The sequence below is a fragment of the Melanotaenia boesemani genome, chromosome 1 (assembly GCF_017639745.1).
Source record: "Melanotaenia boesemani isolate fMelBoe1 chromosome 1, fMelBoe1.pri, whole genome shotgun sequence".
Taxonomy (NCBI): Eukaryota; Metazoa; Chordata; class Actinopteri; order Atheriniformes; family Melanotaeniidae; genus Melanotaenia; species Melanotaenia boesemani.
Genome location: NC_055682.1, coordinates 11821114 through 11840743, shown reverse-complemented (window position 1 = coordinate 11840743; position 19630 = coordinate 11821114). Strand labels below are relative to the sequence as shown.

Sequence of the window (19630 nt, the reverse complement as noted above, 5' to 3'; positions counted from 1 at the left end):
AAAAAATTCCATTTGACTTTAGGATCTGCTGCTACAATGTCCTATTCAAGAGTCAACCCTGTCACATGGTTTCTGCCACAGGGCCAACCACACAAGCTAGAGGCAGGTCGTCTGATCCTAGTTTAAAAGATGTGAGTGTGAACACAAGCGCTGGCCAATATCTTCACCTTATGGTTTACAAAGAAAACATTGGACCAGTTTTAGACTAGCCAGATGTTACAGGCCATCAGAATACAGAGACTGAATTGGTGAATTATAGACAGTAGAAATCTGGGTGTCAGCAGCAGACTGTAAATCAGGGTAACTTTAGTGACAGTATCTCCCAAAACTATTGAGATATTTAAATGAATATATAGATGATAACCTCAGTATGAAATTTAAGGCATCAGTAATTTATTAAATAAAGTTTTATTTAATATTTACTAAAATTATTATTATTATTTAACAAAACAACCCATCAGAATAGAAGCAGCATACTATTTCTGTGGAAGTATTGGAATATGTAAGCACTAAACATTTTGCCAAAATTAACTTCCCACAGTCCAGTGCAATTTAAGCTTTTTAAAAACAGTGGTTCAGCTAAAAACAAATAATAAATCAACTATTTAAGTAAATATATAATGTTCCACTTGTCCGTCATATAACATTTATGCAACTTTATTGTTTTGTCAGCAACTCTTTAACTCATCCCTTGAAAGTGAGTTCCTTTTCTCCAAATAAAACTCCTTTACTATGGAAACTGAAGCAGGCAAAAAATAAATAAATGAAATAAATAAATAAAAAAAAGCAGAGGAATCATTAGTTGTTCGGATTCACTATGGCTGTTAGTTCAATGTATTCAGCAGATGTTAAACCAAATTTGGTCAAAGTTCTGACCACTGACCACATTTAAATAATGAATGAGTAAAAGTCTTTATTGGTCATAAGGCTGTTGAACCAGCAGTCCGTCACAGGCTAATCTAATAGTGATTAATTGTGTCTAACAAAACTAAATGAACATGGAAAATAAGCTTTGGTTTTAAAAGTGGAGCCCAGACCCAGATCAACTGGAAACGTCTCTGCTCCCACTCGTTCAGGTTCAGGCTATAAATGATGTTGACTTTACACATAATTAAACACACCTGCCTGGATTCTGTATCTAAAAGTTGTGCCCAGGAAATCTGCCAAATTGTTCCAAATTCCAACAGAGCAAAAACATTTACTTTATCCAGGCCAGTTCAGGTTTTCTGTTAAATATGGAAGCATCTGGTGGGAGATTAGTTAGTCTCCCAGCAATATAGAAACAAGAGAAAGATTTAATGCAAAGTCTGTTGCACTGGTGGATAATGCTGGTATAAAGATATACCAGGTGGTGAAAGTGAAGAGGAACATTTTTCCCTTCTCATTATCCCTGCAGAACGACAACAGCATGCTCACTTTATCTTTCTTTAAACTCACGGGTGAGATGTTTTTAAAATAAAGCATTAAAGGAAACTGAACTGTGGAGTTAAACCTGATGATAATGATTACCTTTACAAATCAGACTCTTGCACAATTTCCCCCCTTTAACATTAAAACAAATGATCAAAGAATATGTTACGCAGCCTGTGATGTCATTTCTTGGAAAATATTGCCCTCTTGTGGTGTAAGAATACTATTACAAGCAAATTTAGTTACCCTTTCTTTGTCAAATTTCACCTTATGAACTCTGTAGTGGTCCTGAAGCTGATTTCACAGAAGAAGACACATGTTTCCATTTATAGGCAAGGCAAGGGCAAGGCAGTTTATTTGTATAGCACATTTCATGTACAGGACAATTCAAAGTGCTTTACATAAAACAAAGATATTACAGATATTTAGAATAGTAAAAGGCATCAACACATAATCAACACATAATCACAATAAAATAATAAATTACATTAAAATGATTAAAAGCAAGATAAGTTAAAAAAGTTACCGTGCAGATTTCATGCATAGTCACATGAGAAAAGAAATGTTTTTAACCTAGATTTAAAAATGTCTACATTTGGGGAAAGTTTAATCTCTACTGGCAGTTTGTTCCATTTGTTTGCAGCATAACAGCTAAATGCTGCTTCTCCATGTTTAGTCTGGACTCTGGCCTGGACTAGTTGACCAGAGTCTTTGGACCTAAGAGCTCTGCTAGGTTTATATTCTCTGAACATATCACAGATGGATTCTGGGCCTAAACCATTCTGGGATTTGTAAACAAGCAGAAGGGTCTTAAAATCTATTCTGTGACTGACTGGAAGCCAGTGTAAAGATTTCAAAACTGGTGTGATGTGTTCAGATCTCTTAGTCCTGGTTAAAACTCTAGCAGCAGCGTTCTGGATGAGCTGCAGATGTTTAATGCTCTTTTTAGGAAGTCCTGTTAAAAGACCATTACAGTAATCCAGCCTACTGGAGATGAATGCATGGATGAGTTTCTCTTGGTCTTTCTGGGAAACTAAACTTTTAATTCTGTTGATGTTTCTGAGCTGGTAAAAAGTTTCTTAGTGACAGCTTTGATGTGGCTGCTGAAAGTCAGATCTGAGTCTATCAACACTCCCAGGTTACGAACTTGGTTGGTGATTTTAAGAGCCCGAGTCTCCAGGTGTTTGCCAATGCTGACCCTCTTCTCTTTGCTACCAAACAGAATAATCTCAGTTTTGTCTTCATTTAATTGCAGGAAATTCTCCCTTATCCAGGTGTTTATTTGCTCCAGACACTGACACATTAAGTCTATTGGACTGCAGTCATCTGGTGACAGAGACACATAAAGTTGTGTATCATCTGCATAACTTTGATAACTAATGCTATAGTTCTGTAATATTTTACCCAAAGGGAGCATATACAAGTTGTCCAAGGACTGACCCCTGGGGGACTCCACAAGTCATGGCCACTCGCTCGGATTCATAGCTGCCGATCGTAACAAAATAACTCCGGCCTTCTAAATAGGACCTGAACCAGTTAAGAACCGCTCCAGAAAGTCCAACCCAGTTTTCCAGCCTATGCAACAGGATTCTGTGATCTACAGTATCAAACGCAGCACTGAGATCCAACAGAACCAGGACTGATACTTGACCAGAATCAGTATTCAACCTAATGTCATTTAACACTTTGACCAGAGCTGTTTCAGTGCTGTGATGAGGTCGGAAGCCGGACTGAAATTTATCAAGATTTCCACTTTCATTTAAAAAGTCATGAAGCTGGTGAAATACAACTTTTTCAATAATCTTGAAGCCTAATTAGACTTTTGCAACAATATAGGCATTTTTTAACCTTAAATTGGACTGATTATAGTTGCACAGCTGTTACTAATAACATTAACTCTTTCTCTAATTGTCTGTCACAGCCCAGGTAAGCTACAATACTTTTATTTAATCTGATATTCTCAGTAAGGTTGAGGTGTGACAACTTTACATTTAAAATAACCAAGCTTTGGATCAGACTTTAGTTTTTCTTGTGGTTTGTTCCAGACGTTGGAAGCAAAAAAACTAAAAGCAAATTTTCCTTATTTAGTTTTAACTTTTAGGATAAAAAGCTAACTTCACAACAACAACAACAACAATAATAATAATAATAATAATAATAATAATAATAATAATAATAATAATAATAATAATTTTATTAACACACGGTGGGGTGGTGGTTAGCCAGAAAACCTCAGCAGTCACTTGGTTGGGGAGGGGTTCAAACAGTGGCCGTTCTGTGTGGCGTTTGCATGTTCTTTCCGTGTATACATGGGTTCCTGCTCCCTCTCACCATCTAAAGATATGAATGTTAGGTTAATCGGTCTCTCAAAATTCTCCCTAGATGTAAGCGGCGACCTGTCCAGAGTGTATCCTGCCTCTCACCTGCTAAATGCTGGGATAGGCTCCAGCTTCCCCGCAACTTTGAATTGGAATAAGTGGTATAGAAAATGGATGGATGGATAATAATAATAGTTATGATTACATTCTATTTTTAAGCATCCTTTCATGGCTCTCAAGTAAACTTTACAACATATTAATCAAACTTGACCCAGATGATCTCAGAGGTCTTGGTGGCTCATATGACCTTGGTGGATCAGATATATATTTTGGACCAGAGCCTTGGACACCAGCAGCAGAAATGTGTGAAGATATGAGTAGCAGCGTTCTGGATTAGTTGTAAAAACTCCATTACAGAACAACTCAGAGATACAGATGTTACTTAACTCAGTCAGTTATGAAAACATGACAAAACAAGCACAATCCAAGTCCCACTGAACCTAGTAATTTTCCTACCTGTCCAGTTGTCTTTTAATTAGTCTCAGTGTGTGTAAACCAACTGAGTGATAAGTCCACTAAGGTGAAATTCAACCTAAAGACTCAACCTAGACCAGAGGGGTCCATCTCCAGTTTCCAGTGGGATGCCATCCTGCAAGTTTTAGATGTTTCCCTGCTCCAACACACCTGAATAAAATTTAATGGCTTTCCTCAACAACTTGTTGTCAAGTACTATCCAAGCAAGCACTGAATCTCCGGTTGAAGATCATCATTTACAGTAAAATCTATACACAAGCTGTATTGATTCTATTGTTTAGAATATTGATCAGTTTTATCTGTTTGTCTTTCAGCTTGAGCTCAGTCTGTTTATCCCCAGTTTTCCTGTTAAATGAATCGAAAACCATTAATAATATTTAATTTACTATCATAAAAAAGTACCTGAAAGCTGCAGCATAATTTAATACCACTGTGTAAACCACTTTGGTAGCAAAGAGAAGAGGGTCAGCATTGGTAAACACCTGGAGACTCGGGCTCTTACGACCAAGTTCTTAACCTTGATAGACTCAGACCTGACTTTCAGCAGCCACATCAAAGCTGTCACTAAGAAGCTTTTTACCAGCTCAGAAACATCAACAGAATTAAAAGTTTAGTCTCCCAGAAAGACCAAGAGAAACTCATCCATGCATTCATCTCCAGTAGACTGGATTACTGTAATGGTCTTTTAACAGGACTTCCTAAAAAGAGCATTAAACATCTGCAGCTCATCCAGAACGCTGCTGCTAGAGTTTTAACCAGGACTAAGAGATCTGAACACATCACACCAGTTTTGAAATCTTTACACTGGCTTCCAGTCAGTCACAGAATAGATTTTAAAACCCTTCTGCTTGTTTACAAATCCCAGAATGGTTTAGGCCCAGAATACATCTGTAATATGTTCAGAGAATATAAACCTAGCAGAGCTCTTAGATCCAAAGACTCTGGTCAGCTAGTCCAGACCAGAGTCCAGACTAAACATGGAGAAGCAGCATTTAGCTGTTATGCTGCAAACATGTGGAACAAAATGCCAGTAGAGATTAAACTTTCACCAAATGTAGACATTTTTAAATTCAGGTTAAAAACATTTCTTTTCTCATGCGCCTATACATGAATTCTGTACGGTAACTTTTTAATTTATCTTGCTTTTAATTATTTTAATGTAATCAATGATTTTATTGTGATTCCTGCTATGTGTTGCTGCTTTTTACTATTTCTTAATATCTGTAATGCTTTTGTTTTATGTAAAGCACTTTGAATTGTCCTGTACATGAAATGTGCTATACACATAAACTGCCTTGCCTTGCTTTGCCTGGTAAAACTTGATATCTAGTGTTGCAGAATTCAACTGCTCCTGAAACAAACAAAACAACAAAAACCTCTTTGACTTGGTGACCTTTAATGAAAATATCGGTCCATCTTAAACTCGTTACTCCATCCAAACATCTTTCATTCAACAGCAGAATGTCTTTAAAAAGACTGGACGTGTCTACATACACGTTTAATGTGTTTGTGCTCTTCAGTTTTACATATTTGGACTGGATTTGTATGAGCCATAATCTAACAATCTGGAGAAGAATTCACTGAACTATTGTTCTTATTTGTGATCTCTGACATGCAACAGTGTTGATAACCTGCTATCCAGCTGTCTGTACGTAAAAAGCCCCTCACCCGATAGTATGCCAACTAGGTGTAATAACACCTACTCAAACATGCACTCCATTCATTTTTAGTCTTGAGTGCATTTTATAGCTGCTATTTGTGGGATTCCCCAAGGATCGATTTGTACATGTTGCCTCTTGGGGATGTCATCAGGAGACACGGCTATGCTGGAGCCAGTTAACATCCTTTTAAACTGTATTTTAGATATAAACTCATGGATGGTAGAGAACTTCTTACAGCTTTATCAGGACAGTGGCCGCCACCATGGCAACCACGCCCTGATTGGGGTGGTAGCCGTGGTAGCGGACTCTGTGGACATGGGTGGACTGGCTCCTGGTGTGGATGGATCCCCATGATATTGTTTCCTCAAAGCAGCATCAAGCCAGATGTTTAGCACTTTTAGTATTTTATACCTACATTCAGTTTAGAGACAGAAATTTTAATGGGTGTTTTCTTTTATTGTTATGTAATTCTATTTTAATGTTTGTAAAGGTTTTTTTTTTAATATGCATGAATTGAAATATGCTTGACTTTTTTAAAATCATGTAAAGCACTTTGTGCTGCTTTCAGCATGAAAAGTCTTATTCTTAAATTGTGTACTTTATTTACACTTCTAAAAAGAAACAAATGTTACTATGTGTGCACGTTTATGGAGCTGCTTTTAAATCTCATTGTACTTGGTATAATGACAATAAAGGCTTTCTATTCTATTCTATTCTATTCTAGTAAATTAAATACCCCCCTTCCTGTCGTATTTGAGTGTTTATTGTTGTATCATCCTCACTTACAAAATGGGAAATGTGTTCAGATAACAGCAGGCCAGGCTCAACACAGACTGGACACACACATGAAAGACTGTTTCTCTCTCACCGAAGGTAAATTTAACGTCACCAAAGGAAGACAAAAGCAAGAATAGCCACTTAGCAATGTCTGGTCATTTTCTGTCAATTCCTTGTTTCCTTTCAAAAAAGTGGAATTTAGTCATAACTTCAGAAACTTTTGTTTTTTTAATGTGCTTATTTCTGACTTTTTAAAAAAGCTTAAAGCAGGTTCTTGCATATCTTTATTACATTTTAACTATTGTGTTACCGCTTAAAACCTCCACATAAGGAAATTTTTGTTCTAAATTAGACCTTTGCCCAGCAAAAAAAAAAAAAAGATGAATGAATGAATGAATGACAAACTAACTCATGGCAAGACATCATGCTCCCCTTAATGAATTACTGCACATTTAGCTGGTCTGGAAATATATCCACAAGCTATTTGTTGACATTTGGGGTTCAAGTTTCATCCTTAGACTTCTGATAAAACATGTTAGGATGTGTAGTTTATCAGCATCTCTGTTCACATCGTAGCTAAATCAGAAGTTGGACCAGTTGTTACCAAAAGATCCATTCCTTCTAGTGTCTTCCAGTGTCTTCTTCTTCTCTGCTGCCCTCTAGTGGCAGCTTCTTTACTTTACTCCACTCGGCACATCTTTTCCTGCTATGGAATGCTGTGCTTCCAAACTTTAACTGTCAGGAATATGTAATACTATAAAATAAAAAAAACATCGGGTCCTGGGGAGAGACAAGTTGTTTTCCAGTGATTTTACATGTGAAGTGATATTATTTTTGTTGTAATTTTCCCTACTTTTCATGGTACATTTATATCTCTTTGACACAATTGTACTTCTTTCCGTTGCTACTTGATGTTTAATATTATATTTTGTGTTATCTTTGTGGCCACTGTAAATTTCTTGTAGCCTACATATTTTGTGGTCGTTGTAAATGTTTCACTGGCAAATGTATATATTTTCATTGTCTTTTTTGGTCTGTCTGTGATAGTTGTATCTTTTCTTTGGTTATATTTAGCCTTTGTGGTCATTATTAAGTTATTAAAAGTTAAACATTCCTTCTTTCTGTCTCTTTGAAATAATTTTATATGTTTGTGGCCAGAAGTTAGATGTTTTTTTTATCTTGAAATATAAGATGCTAACTAAATCTTACGGCAAATCGTAGGTTATTCAGTTGTAACTGATTCTGACAGTCACTGTGAAGCAGAAATAATTTCACAAACTAAATAGCCAGGCTGTGCTTTTAAAAGAGAAAATTTGATCCCACGCATCTGCCTGGTAAAACAAAGGTTAAATAAATAAATACCTGTTACCTGTAACAAATCAAAAAGATTGATTTAATCTAATTCTGAGTAGTTGCTATACTTTGCTGTTTTTCCTTCTGGAGTTAAAGTGTAGAATAGATTGTCGTGTAAAACATGAGACAAGAAAGATGACTGGATGGTGAGACTAACATGGGCTGCTACAGAAGAGCAGTGGTGGTGAGAGCGGCAGTTACTCTCATTTCTCCTTATCAGCCACATGCATATTATTTATCACACACACGTTACATGGGCGTGTGGGGAGACAGAAACAGTCTGACCTCGTGATAACCAAAAGCCTACTTCTGCTTTAATATTTGGAGGAAAAAAACTCTGTTTATAGACTATCATTTTTTTTAAAGCCCATTCGCTTTTTACTTTCTTTAAGTGCACCTATACTCTGGTTCCAAGATGAACACTCTGCTTCCCCCTTGTGGAGAAGGTCTGTACACCACTGGAATCCGTTGGTCTTAGTCTATCAACACCAGAGACAGAAATAAAGTTCAGTTTAGGAAAGGGCCACTTAGTGGAGTCCTGGCTGTCCACCTGAGTGAGTCCAAAATCAGCTCCATAATATTTCTATTCATTTTAGGTAGCTTAAAATCCCAAAAGTGTGCTTTTTTTTTATTCTACCTTTGAAACTTATGGCATTAGTCTGAACATGTCCAAACCTGTTTTTAGTCCATGACTTTTATTTCAATCTTTAAAATATTCTTTTGCACTTATTTCTGTATTTTAATATCCACCTATAAGCCCATTCTAACAATAACCCATTCTAACAAATTCACAACTTCGGTGCAGATCCTGACTGTATGTTTAGATGCTGCTGTTTGCGATGGCATATTATAATGCTGCAGTCTGCAAAGTGTAGTTTAAGAACTCTATGAATAAATTGTAAGATGATAAAACTTCTATTCATTTTTTTGTCATAGTTTCATAATATTTCTACACCAGCCCTTCCTTTACTGTCTGAATTTGTTGTTAAAATGTAGAGCATGAGAGAATGTTTAATGATTTTATAGTATAAAGGACTCAATAATGGTAGGATTATTTCTGTGAAATATTAGTTTTCTTTCATCTATAACAGTCCCCAAATTTCAGTATCTTGTTTATATTTAATTTATTCTGTTTTAACCTTTTTTGTTGCCACATATAGGATTTAATGTGGGATTTTTATTTTTTTAAACTAGTACAAATCATATTGCGTGGATGTTTTGTTGGGTATAAAATTAACAGCAAATCCCAGAGGTGTATTCAATCAGTCCCTTAACACAAGGCTTCAGTGCAAGAGTTGGTTTAATGGTGAAATTCATACACTCATACATGAAAAAGATTCCAATATCACTATTTCCATGTAAACTTAAATTAACAAAACAACCAAACTTCCACAACAAAACCCCACCCAGTTTTATAAGGGCGGCCTGATTGGCCCGCGTGTCTGTAAATCCGTTCCCTCTTTATTTAGCTCGTGCCATTGGCTGGCGGTGACGACAATCCTGAGCTGTGCTCCCGCCCACCGAGCGGATCAAGTTTGAATGAACAACAGCAGTCTGCTCTGGAGGTGGTAGTTGCATTTGCGGTAATTATTAAAAGTGTGTATCGTATCACGGGTGCGCTGATCCAGGATGGACATGAAGAAAAGAATTCATCTAGAGTTGCGGAACCGCACTCCGTCAGACGTAAGTTGGCCTCACATCTCGCTGTGATGTTTCACTCTCTGCTAATGGAGAATATTTCGTGTGATGTCTTGGCGTGGGGATACAAAGTTTCTTCCAAGTTAAAAAATGATGGAGACGTCGGGTCACATTGTTGCTTTGCGATCGTGTTTACAGTCGGCAGGTGCTGCAGGTCCGCTGCTTGAACTTTTGTGCGGCTGCAACCTTTTGATGTGCAGTTTGAGAATGCTGCACAGCTTTTTAATGCCAGCTGTATAAACAAGGCAAGCAGTACGAGAAGCCATATTTGTAACTTTTGATCTACGAACGCGCCCCTTTTCGTTTCTAACACCCCGTTTATTGTTATTTACTCGGTGTCTGGTGTGCTATCTGTAGGCTTTGACTGGCAAATGCGTTCACCTAAACATTTTACACCGCGCACTTGGCGGGTTAGAGATGCGGATACTCAAGAGTCATGGAATTATCAATGATGCATAAAGATCATACTCCGAATTATTGCCTTGCATCTGCACCCCGAGCCTATTACTTAAACGGCGCCTATAAACTGGTTTATTTCTGCAAGAAGTGCATTCAAACATTGAGCAGCTTAAACTGATGAGCCTGCGGCTCGTGCAGTCTCCAACAGGAGCCACAGTGCGCACAGATGGCCCAAATAAAGCGCTGTTAGTACGGACCTTTAGCAACCACCAGGTTGGGCGAATGCACGCAGAGATCAAACAATCACACCCGGGTCGTTATGAACCACCGGGTGCTGGTTCAGACGTTTAATCGGGTCTGTTCTGTCGTCGTCGGTCGAAGGAATCCAGCCATAATGAAAACAAATGGGCGAACCGCGTTGCTGCTCTAGTTTTCCAGAACTAGGACAAGCCGCCATTTTACTGACAAACAAAGGCACTTCGAAATACACCGAAAGCCCGTTCATTCGACACAAACGGGGAACAATTCATCATACCTTCTTCTTTTAAGAAGTATACACTCGCCATCAGTCCAATCGGCAACTGTTTAGCACAAGCAACAATGAAACGTTTGCCTGGCAGCTATCTAATCGGCTTTAGCGGCCCCTCCTACTCACAAATGACCCTGTGCACGACTCGTAGGTCTGTTTAGCTCCGACTTGTTTAGACTAATGTGTATATGCGCTGCACATAACGCTCATATACGTCTCTTATTGCACTTTCACACAGTAACTATCGATATAACCACACACAATCTCGATTATGAGTCTTTTCGACCGAAAACTAATTTAAATGTCATATTTATGTAATGGAAGGAGAGCCTAAGCATCGCGATATCTAAGGCGGTGAGACGTGTTCTGACCGCTGAGTGTTGATGATGGACAGTATTGTTTTTACAGTTCGGTCCTCGCTGCTGATTGGCTGAGGTATGTTGAAGGCCGAGGGGAAATATCCGATAACAGCACACCTGTGGCCGCATATTCAAATATCAATGCGCCAAAGCAGACCCTGTTTGCTCACACTTTGGTCGCTGTCAAATGAGACATCTATCTACTGCCCAGCTGTTGTTCAAGAATACTGTATAGCGTCCTTTCTTTCATTTTGAAGAAATGGGGTGATATCTATCTTACAGAAGTTGTATGCGTTTACATAAATATTCTATAACATCATAAAAAACATTAAGTTTACAGTTAAATTTTATATTGAACTTAAATCAGGCGCTACTGGCAAATTTAGCTGACATGTTACAGGATTTTACATTATTAATTATAAAAACCGAATGTTATTGGTAGAAGTGTAACACTGTTTCTTATCATTGGTTGGTTTTTGTATGAAAAACTCCTGCTAACTGTGTGGCAAGATGGAGCACAACTACACTACATTTCTATGGCAGTTTGTGTCTGACATGACTAAAAGACAAAATACTGAATTTTAGTCAGAAGAAATAATCTTACAAATAATTTTGAATTATTCATCTATCTTTTTCTCTGTTATATCAGATCATATTGAAACAGAGGGAGCCAAGTCCAATCTGGAAAAAGTTGGATTCTCAATAAAAATTTTACTGTTTTAAACCCACTTTTTGGTAAAATGAATACACTAATAATGATAATATTGCTTTTAACTCCTAGCCTCTTGTCATAAATCTGAGAAATTGGTAAATGTTCTAATGTTAGGAAGCAAATGCCTCTCGATAAACTGTACATTTATTTGAACTACGGCCGAAAACGGCTCAAGCAGATTATGTTATGAAAATGGCATCAACGTAACGTAACGTCCACTCTATGAAACTGTGGAATAGTATATTAAAAATGTAAAAATACAACATTTTTGGTGTTTTAACCCAGCCATTTTATACAGAAATGAGATAATTAGAAATTATCTAAATTAAAAAGCAGCAACCAGTCTTTTTGTAACAAGATTTTTAGCCATATTTTCACTCTGCCTCACAATTACGATATTGACCTTCTGCCTTTGACCTTTTCACTTACCTGATTCCTCAAATTTGACATATGCTGACCTGACGCATTGCATCGCTCTACAGGTCAAAGAACTTGTGCTAGACAACTGTCGCTCAAATGAAGGCAAGATCGAGGGACTAACAGATGAATTTGAGGAGCTGGAGTTTCTAAGCACAATCAATGTTGGCCTGACGACGGTTGCCCACTTGCCCAAGCTAAAGAAACTTAAAAAGGTGGGCATTTTTGTTCATAGAACGATTTCATAAGTTCAGACTGTAAAGTTTGGCATGTTTTAACAGTTTAATTGATCAACAGCTTGAACTCAGTGACAACAGGATCTCAGGCGGGTTGGAAGTTCTGGCAGAGAAGTGTCCTAACCTCACACATCTCAACCTCAGTGGCAACAAGATAAAAGACCTCAGCACAATAGAACCACTGGTAAGTAACATACAGAAGTACTTAAAGATAGATTAATGTTGACACTACATCGCAAGCAGGTGTCTAAATTCTTCATCAAACTGCTTTCTTATTGACAGAAAGAACTAGGGGCCCTGAAAAGCCTAGATCTGTTTAACTGTGAAGTGACAAACCTGAACGAATACAGAGACAACGTCTTCAAGCTTTTACCGCAGCTCACGTACCTGGACGGCTACGACAAAGACGACAAAGAGGCGCCAGATTCTGACGGCTATGCAGAGGGCTTGGATGATGACGAGGAAGATGAAGATGGTGAGTTTGAGGTTTCATGCGTTGATGGGGATAGCTGTGCTCATTTTTAAGCTTTGATTTGCGTTGCTGGTTTTGGCTGAGAATCACCAGCTACTTTCATGCAGATGAGGAAGAGTATGATGAAGACGCACCTCCTGGAGATGAGGAGGAGGAAGAAGGAGAGGAAGATGAAGAGGAGAATGAAGAAGAGGAGGAGGAAGACCTGAGTGGAGAGGTGGGTGAAAATAAGAGATTTCAGCTCTGTAGTTTATTCTGAGGTGATCACACTGATGCTGTTCTTTTGTCTTTGAATATAGGATGATGAGGAGGAAGACTTGAACGACAGAGAGGTTGACAATGAGGATGATGAAGGTCAGTAAAACAGTAGCTAGCTTTAATTCAGATCTTTCATTTGTATACCAAATGAAGTCACTGCACTAAATTCTAAAGTACAATTTATTTTTTTAGTCGTTTATTTTTTTTCAGTTGGTACGAAGCAAATCCTCGTTCTCAGACGTTCTCTGTGGAGTTTGCTTTCCACATTTAATCCACTTTGATTACAAATTTGATATTTAAAAATTCCACCTAGCTTCTGTCTAAAATCCCTGGCTTTGGGTCTTCATCTTGGTCGTATGATGCCACAAACACAAAACCAGGAGAAGGAATTTTTATAATGCTGCATATAAACACATATTCCAGTCAAAACAAGGACCTCGTCATGACAAAGTTTACGGTTTCAGACTAAAAAATCTTGTAATTGTTTTAAAATAATTGAAAAATAAGCAACACGTACACAAAGAATAACATTACCAATTATATTGAAGTATTCAGGAACTGTTTTTAACATTAGCTACAGCTGTCATGATGCTGGAAGATCCTTCATTCATTGTTTTGCTTTGAAATGAGTGAAATTGTAAGTTTGTCCCTTATGAAATAAATGAATCCCTGAAGGGACACTATAAGACATATTATCTGTTAAATAGTGTGATTTAGTGCCTGGCAGTTGATTGGCTTATATTCTATATAAAGCAATATATTTTCAAATCAGGCATAAAATAAGACAGGATGATTGCTCTAAATGTAGTTTGATGTTGAATTATTAAACTGGAAGGTTGTGCCAATGTTGGCTCTATCCAGTTAGAAGTCCAGCAATGTTTTTGGCAAAGCTCAGCTTTTGTCTGGTGCAGAGTGGCTAGAGCAGCTGTGAGGACTTGCTCTTCTTCCGACATCTTTTTCTGTCTGTGCTGTTGTGTCACTGGCAGCAGCTCATTCAGCCGACCAACCATACAGCTGCCAGAGACTCGACTTTCTCTCTGATTTCATTTTTTAAAATCCATCTAAAATCAAAGCACAGTCATTAACTGATGATTGTCTCAGTGTCTTGTTACAGAAATCAGTTACTGCTTGATCAACATGTCGCCTTATAAAGCTGCTTCATAGTCATGATTTCTATTTCCTTTTGTTGTCTAATAACAGACAGATAAAAAGAAATTGAGGGAATTAATCTGTATTAAAATGAAGTAAATAAGGCGAAAAGAAGAAGAGAGCAAGAAACATGCTGGGATCTGATATTGGCTGAGATTGAGCAGAATATTGTGATGTAATGTTAACGTTACAACAGTAATAAACGAATGGGAAAATATTATTTGTTGCGCCATTCAAACTAAAACTATAGAGATCTATATCTTACTGTGACTCTTTTTCTTTGCAGAGGAAGAACGAGGTCAGAAGAGAAAAAGGGAACTGGATGAGGAAGGGGAGGAGGATGAAGATGACTGAGCATCCTCTGTTAGCTAAGTTGTGAACCGTTTTAAACTTGTATCTCTCAGTCACTTCCCTACAGGCCCATGTATGCCCCCCCCCCCCCCCCCCCCCCCCCCCCCCCCCCCCTCCCCCAGTTTCATATGGCAGTAGGAGTGGTTTTTGTTATTGGCCAGTCAGCTTGACGGGGTTACCTGGAGAAAAATTTAAAAGTTCAATTTCTGTACCTTTTGATGCTCCCGTGTTCTAGTCTATATGGTCCACTTTTAACTGCTTTGTGGACACCAGTTTTGTAATATGAAATAATAGCAAAGATTAACCTTTTTTGAGAAATGTTTTTTGTTTTCTCACCATTTGTGTAAGACCAGTTTCTGATGACTTATGTATTTTATGACCTTCCTTCAAAAGCAAAATGAAACATACAAAAAAAATAAGAGTGCATGTCCAATACATTTTAAAGTCAACTACTGGAGTTCATGTATGGCTGTCCTCTCCTCGTCTAAAACTTATTGTTTTGCATCATTGTTTTTTTTTTTTTTTTTTTAACGTAACTTATGTGTTTGTAGTGTCACCAGTATGCCAATACTCTCTCTGCTGTCCTGGTGTGAAATTTCCTGTCTGAACGTGCACAGTGTGACCCTCACAGGGCATATTTTTAAATCCTAGCAAAAAAATGTCTGCCCTTGTCAAAGCCACTCCTCCTCCTCAAACCCTCAGCTTTGATAGTTCGGAAATTACGTGTTCTTGTAAATAATGACCAAATCTATTTTTTTGTATTCTCTTTGATGACGGCAGACATTGAACAGACAACTGAGGTGAAACTATGAATTGTAATAAGATATTAAATATGTATGCTGCTTTATCTAAAATACGCAGTGTGAAATTTCTTGAATTTGAACTTTGTATGCATAATCTTTCCATAAAGAGAAAATTTTCAGCATCAGAAGTCATTATTGCTTTTTCTACTTCTTTTCTGGTACACACAGTCGGTGATGTTTGAATTAGTGGTGGTAGTGTAGAGAAGTACTCGCTATAAATGGAGAGTACAGCCGCAACATATGTGCATTGAAAATTTATTGTTTCAAAGTGTAAACTCTTGAACAGTCAGCTATTTGAACTTTTTTTTCTCTAAGTATACGCAATGGTCAAATTGGCCTACCTCAGTGATTTTTTTTTTCTTTTTCACTCTGTTAAATCCACTGTCATCAGCCCAATCTTGTTTCTTTTTCCCTCCCATTCACTTCAATAAATCCTTTTTACATAAACTTCTGAAGTCTGTGGTCCTTCTACAAGTTAAATTAAAAGTTACAGCTTAAGCTCATGAAATGTTGATACCAGCCTTCATTTTGTTGTCAATACACCTACTGTAAACACCTACATTACAATACTAAGACCAAACTAAGCTATAAAACTACAGTTAATGCATTTGTGAAGAGCCAAAAAAAAAGGCTTTTAGCAGTCGCTAAAAGTCATTTTCAATCAACAGTTTAATTGCAGATTTTTGCACCTACATGAGAGGCACTGACACAACACAACCCCAGTTGCAACTTCCTGTTTCACCACTAATTCTTCTTTAAAGTTTCCACAATCTCTGCAGCCTTTTGTTTTTCCTGCAACACGCATATACATTTACCTCCAATGCATCACTTCTTCCAGTCTCCATTTCAAGGGTTCACATGTTTTTCAGATTGTTTTATCTGAAGCTTTAACCTTTAGATTCCAACTATGATGTGATGAGGGAAGACTTGTGACCTTCAGTCCTTACTTTTTCCTGACAAACCCTTTTCTTTCCACGTAGCAGATTCCTCCTATTTTTTTTCCCCCATTTTGGGTTTCAAAGAACAGAATCAATGAAAACAGAAGGAAAAATGTAATTTGACCAGGGCTGAAAAACCTGTAAGTAATAATTGTGCCTATCAAGTGTAATTTAGGGTCCATTATTGTAAAAATGTAAAGAATGTTTGATAGCAAAATGGAGGCATTTAAACTGCAATTTAAAGTTTCTTGTTGATACAAGTGGAATAGAGGCAGAAGACCTGAAGCAAAATTACACATCTAAAGGCAAACACATCTTTGTTAAATATATAAAGGATGGTTATTATAACAGTTTGTACTGTGTCAAATAGGCAATAATATAACTGCATAACTCATGTGATGTTATGTTGTTGGAGTCAAACAACTATTACCATTTGAGGTGCTATTCCACACAAATGTTACACCATTTCAACCGGAAACATTCAACTGAATCTGTCAAGCATCACAATCATTGTTTGTGCAGCCATGTCATACAAAAACATCGGGATTAACAAATATACAAGTTATTAGCTAAAAAGGTAAGGTGTGGCAAATAAATAAAAGCAAATATACATCATCCCTGTCCTCGAAATTAGCCCCAAAAAACAGCCAGCAAAGCTAAATCTGAGAAGTTTACACAAGTCCACCACCTGTGGTTCCACGTCTCCTCTGCTGCTTTCCCACTTTTTAAATAGAGTTTAAAAAAAAAAAAAAAAAACTTGTTGAAAGTTAACTATTCATGCTCCTGGGGAAAAGATTGCATTTGGGAAGCTACTGTGTATGTCAGTGTTCTAAAGTAAATTTACAGGCAACATTTGTGGGAGGAGGAGGCAGTTACGGGAGAAGCAGCTCTGTGAAAAACAGGACCCATGTCGGCAGAAATCTTTTCTGTCAGGTGCAAAAACTACTGCTTGTCCGCCATTTGGAGATCATGTTGCAGCTCGCTGCAGAGTGGGTCTGCAGCAGGGTCTAAGGCTTTAGGGAAGAAAAGTAGGAGTCAATGGTAGTCTTTGCATTCTCCAGTTTTGCCTTAATGTAAAAATGAGAATTCCAAGGTGTTTTAGTCAGTTCTGGAGAAAAGTGTGGGGGGCTTTTTTGCTGGGTGATAAAGGCTTTGCCACATGGACAACTGGACAGGCATAAATACCTAAATGCTGGATTACAGGCTCAAAACACTTGAGAATGCACTAAATCAAAAATATCCATGAATATAAACAGAAAATACGAAAAAGGACTGGATCTCAAATCTGCCTAGTCACCAAGCTCATGTTAAACTGGAAATCCCTGATCTGCCTAAGTTATTTATATTCAGAACTACGAAGATTTTCTAGTAATTGCATCAGTTAAGACATTATCCAACAGTTATGTTGTCTACACTATGCAGGACAGCAGGAATGAAGCTATGATACAATGTGATATATCAAAAAAGCATGATGACTCAGAAGCTTGTCAGAGGTCAGAACTGGGGGCAGAGGAAGCAGCTTTTCCAGTCCAGGAGGCTCAGAGGTCAAACATTGTTGGGGTTAACGTTCTTCAGGTTGTTGAGCTCCAGCTCCAGTTGCCGTATTCGAACATCCTTGGTGGTTAGCTCCTCTTTCAGCCGCCGCAGCTCATCCTGCTGCCGGAAGAACATCCGCAGGAGCTACAGAAAAAAGACAAAAAAACATGCAAAAAGCATGCATGAAATGATGCTTTCACATAAAAGGAAACTTTTATTATCATTAGAGAGAGGGAAAATATGGACACTGAAAGCTGCATTTTTCAAACATCACGGATAAATCTTATCCTGAACTTTTTTAAGTCGTCAACCTGTTAACAGTACAGTCAGATTTTAGGGTTCATTTGGTAGCTTTGATGACTTCCATCACATGGGAACACTGCATTGCTCTTTTGTTAAATTGACAAGTATATTCAGCTACTTTAATGACTGACACAGATATTTTAATTATAAAATTATATACTTTAAAATTATACTTCCCACAGTTATTTATCCTGTTCTCAAGCTTCTCAAATGCCTGCATGAATCAACCAGACTTTCTCTCAGATGTTCTGATTACTAGCTCAGATCCTATTTAGCTCCTCCTCTGTGAGTTCATTGGTAAACTAGTTTATACACACACAACTTAAAAAATCCTTTTCAATCTTTCATACAAGTACATAAATACATCATTAGATACTAGCTGAAAAGCAGACAACTACATACATCTGTCAGCCATGACATCAAACCACTTCCAGGTCAGGGAAACCTTTAGTGCTGGTGTTTATGTGGATGCTGTTGCATAAACATACCCCCATCATCAAGCAAATCAGGACCACAGAACCTTCACAGAATTTAGCAGGTGGTTTTAATGTTGTGGCTGATGGAATTACAGTACATGCACAGACTGACTCACGAACCTCATTCTCTGTCCTGGGTGGTACGTTCTCCAGCAGGTCAATCCCATTGACTACCACACTCTTCTTTTCCTTTACTGGAGCCTTGAACACTAACTGGTTTGGCCGGTGGTAACCGTCCTTCAGGGACATCAAGACTGGGTCTGTTTGAACCACACAACACAAACAGTTTTTACTGAACACAAAGCACAGAGGGATCTACACAGATCAACACGGGGAGTCTATTATTGTACTTGTGACAGATTTTAAGCATGAAGACATGCAATCTATTGATTTGTTTTGTGAGTGCATGGAGAGTAATTTATAGATAACCAAAAGATGTCTACTGGACCATGAAAAGTGATGAAAAGAAGGAATATATTTAAATGTGCTGTCATCTCCTGGGTGAAAATATATTTAGCAGAAAGTTTCACTTATTCAGATGTTGCACAGTAAACTGGTCCAGTGAGTGTTTATTGAGTTGTTTACCTCTATCAATCCCACTCAGCCACTCGCTGGCAGACAAGGCAGGTTCAGTTCCTGCCGTCATGGGGTAGATGTCCTCCTGGTAAGTGTCTGACTGTAAACAAACATTTTCAGATGCTCTAACAACATTTGCTTTCAGTGCATCTATATTCCTATTTTATCTGATTATCTGGTAACATAACAGTGTAGAAAAGGGCATACAAGTTGCTCTCAAAACTGCAACGTCCCTACATGTCTGGTAGGAGCTCCACAATGATTCTGATCTCTCATCACTTTGTTTCACGACTTCTATAAACAAATGTGGAGATTTGCTCTAATGTCATAGCAATTCAAATTGAAATACATTACAAATTCTTTAT

At 37.8% G+C, this 19630-nt stretch overlaps 2 protein-coding genes across 6 annotated transcripts in view; one reads left to right on the top strand and one right to left on the bottom strand.

The window, feature by feature from the left end:
* The first annotated feature begins 9573 nt into the window (after positions 1-9573).
* Positions 9574-15883, top strand: anp32a (acidic (leucine-rich) nuclear phosphoprotein 32 family, member A). 3 transcript variants are annotated; one of them, XM_041967384.1, is made up of 8 exons: positions 9574-9736; positions 12233-12382; positions 12465-12587; positions 12686-12878; positions 12983-13092; positions 13175-13229; positions 14569-14580; positions 15434-15883. In XM_041967384.1, exons 1-8 carry the CDS (start codon positions 9683-9685, stop codon positions 15616-15618), a joined length of 882 nt encoding a protein of 293 aa, XP_041823318.1. In that variant the 5' UTR covers positions 9574-9682; the 3' UTR covers positions 15619-15883. The 3 variants fall into 3 exon arrangements, with proteins under 3 accessions (XP_041823318.1, XP_041823247.1, XP_041823175.1); XM_041967313.1 differs by having other exon boundaries at positions 14569-15883; XM_041967241.1 differs by having other exon boundaries at positions 14566-15883.
* Positions 15884-16087: 204 nt separating this feature from the next.
* coro2ba (coronin, actin binding protein, 2Ba) overlaps positions 16088-19630 on the bottom strand; it is a 39850-nt gene continuing 36307 nt past the window's right edge. For all 3 annotated transcript variants that reach the window (XM_042012293.1, XM_042012372.1, XM_042012203.1), the window contains exons 10-12: positions 19275-19365; positions 18810-18949; positions 16088-18054 (exon numbers count right to left, since the gene is read on the bottom strand). In XM_042012293.1, coding sequence (XP_041868227.1) covers positions 17920-18054; positions 18810-18949; positions 19275-19365 — 366 coding nt within the window. In that variant the 3' untranslated portion in view covers positions 16088-17919. The remainder of the gene's footprint in view (positions 18055-18809; positions 18950-19274; positions 19366-19630) is intronic.

Excerpts from the sequence above, each read along its gene's own strand:
- anp32a (XM_041967384.1), top strand. The coding sequence starts at position 9,683 with ATGGACATGAAGAAAAGAATTCATCTAGAGTTGCGGAACCGCACTCCG. Across the intron at positions 12,879-12,982 it reads TGACGAGGAAGATGAAGATG|ATGAGGAAGAGTATGATGAA; the intron begins GTGAGTTTGAGG and ends ACTTTCATGCAG. Across the intron at positions 13,093-13,174 it reads AGGAAGACCTGAGTGGAGAG|GATGATGAGGAGGAAGACTT; the intron begins GTGGGTGAAAAT and ends CTTTGAATATAG.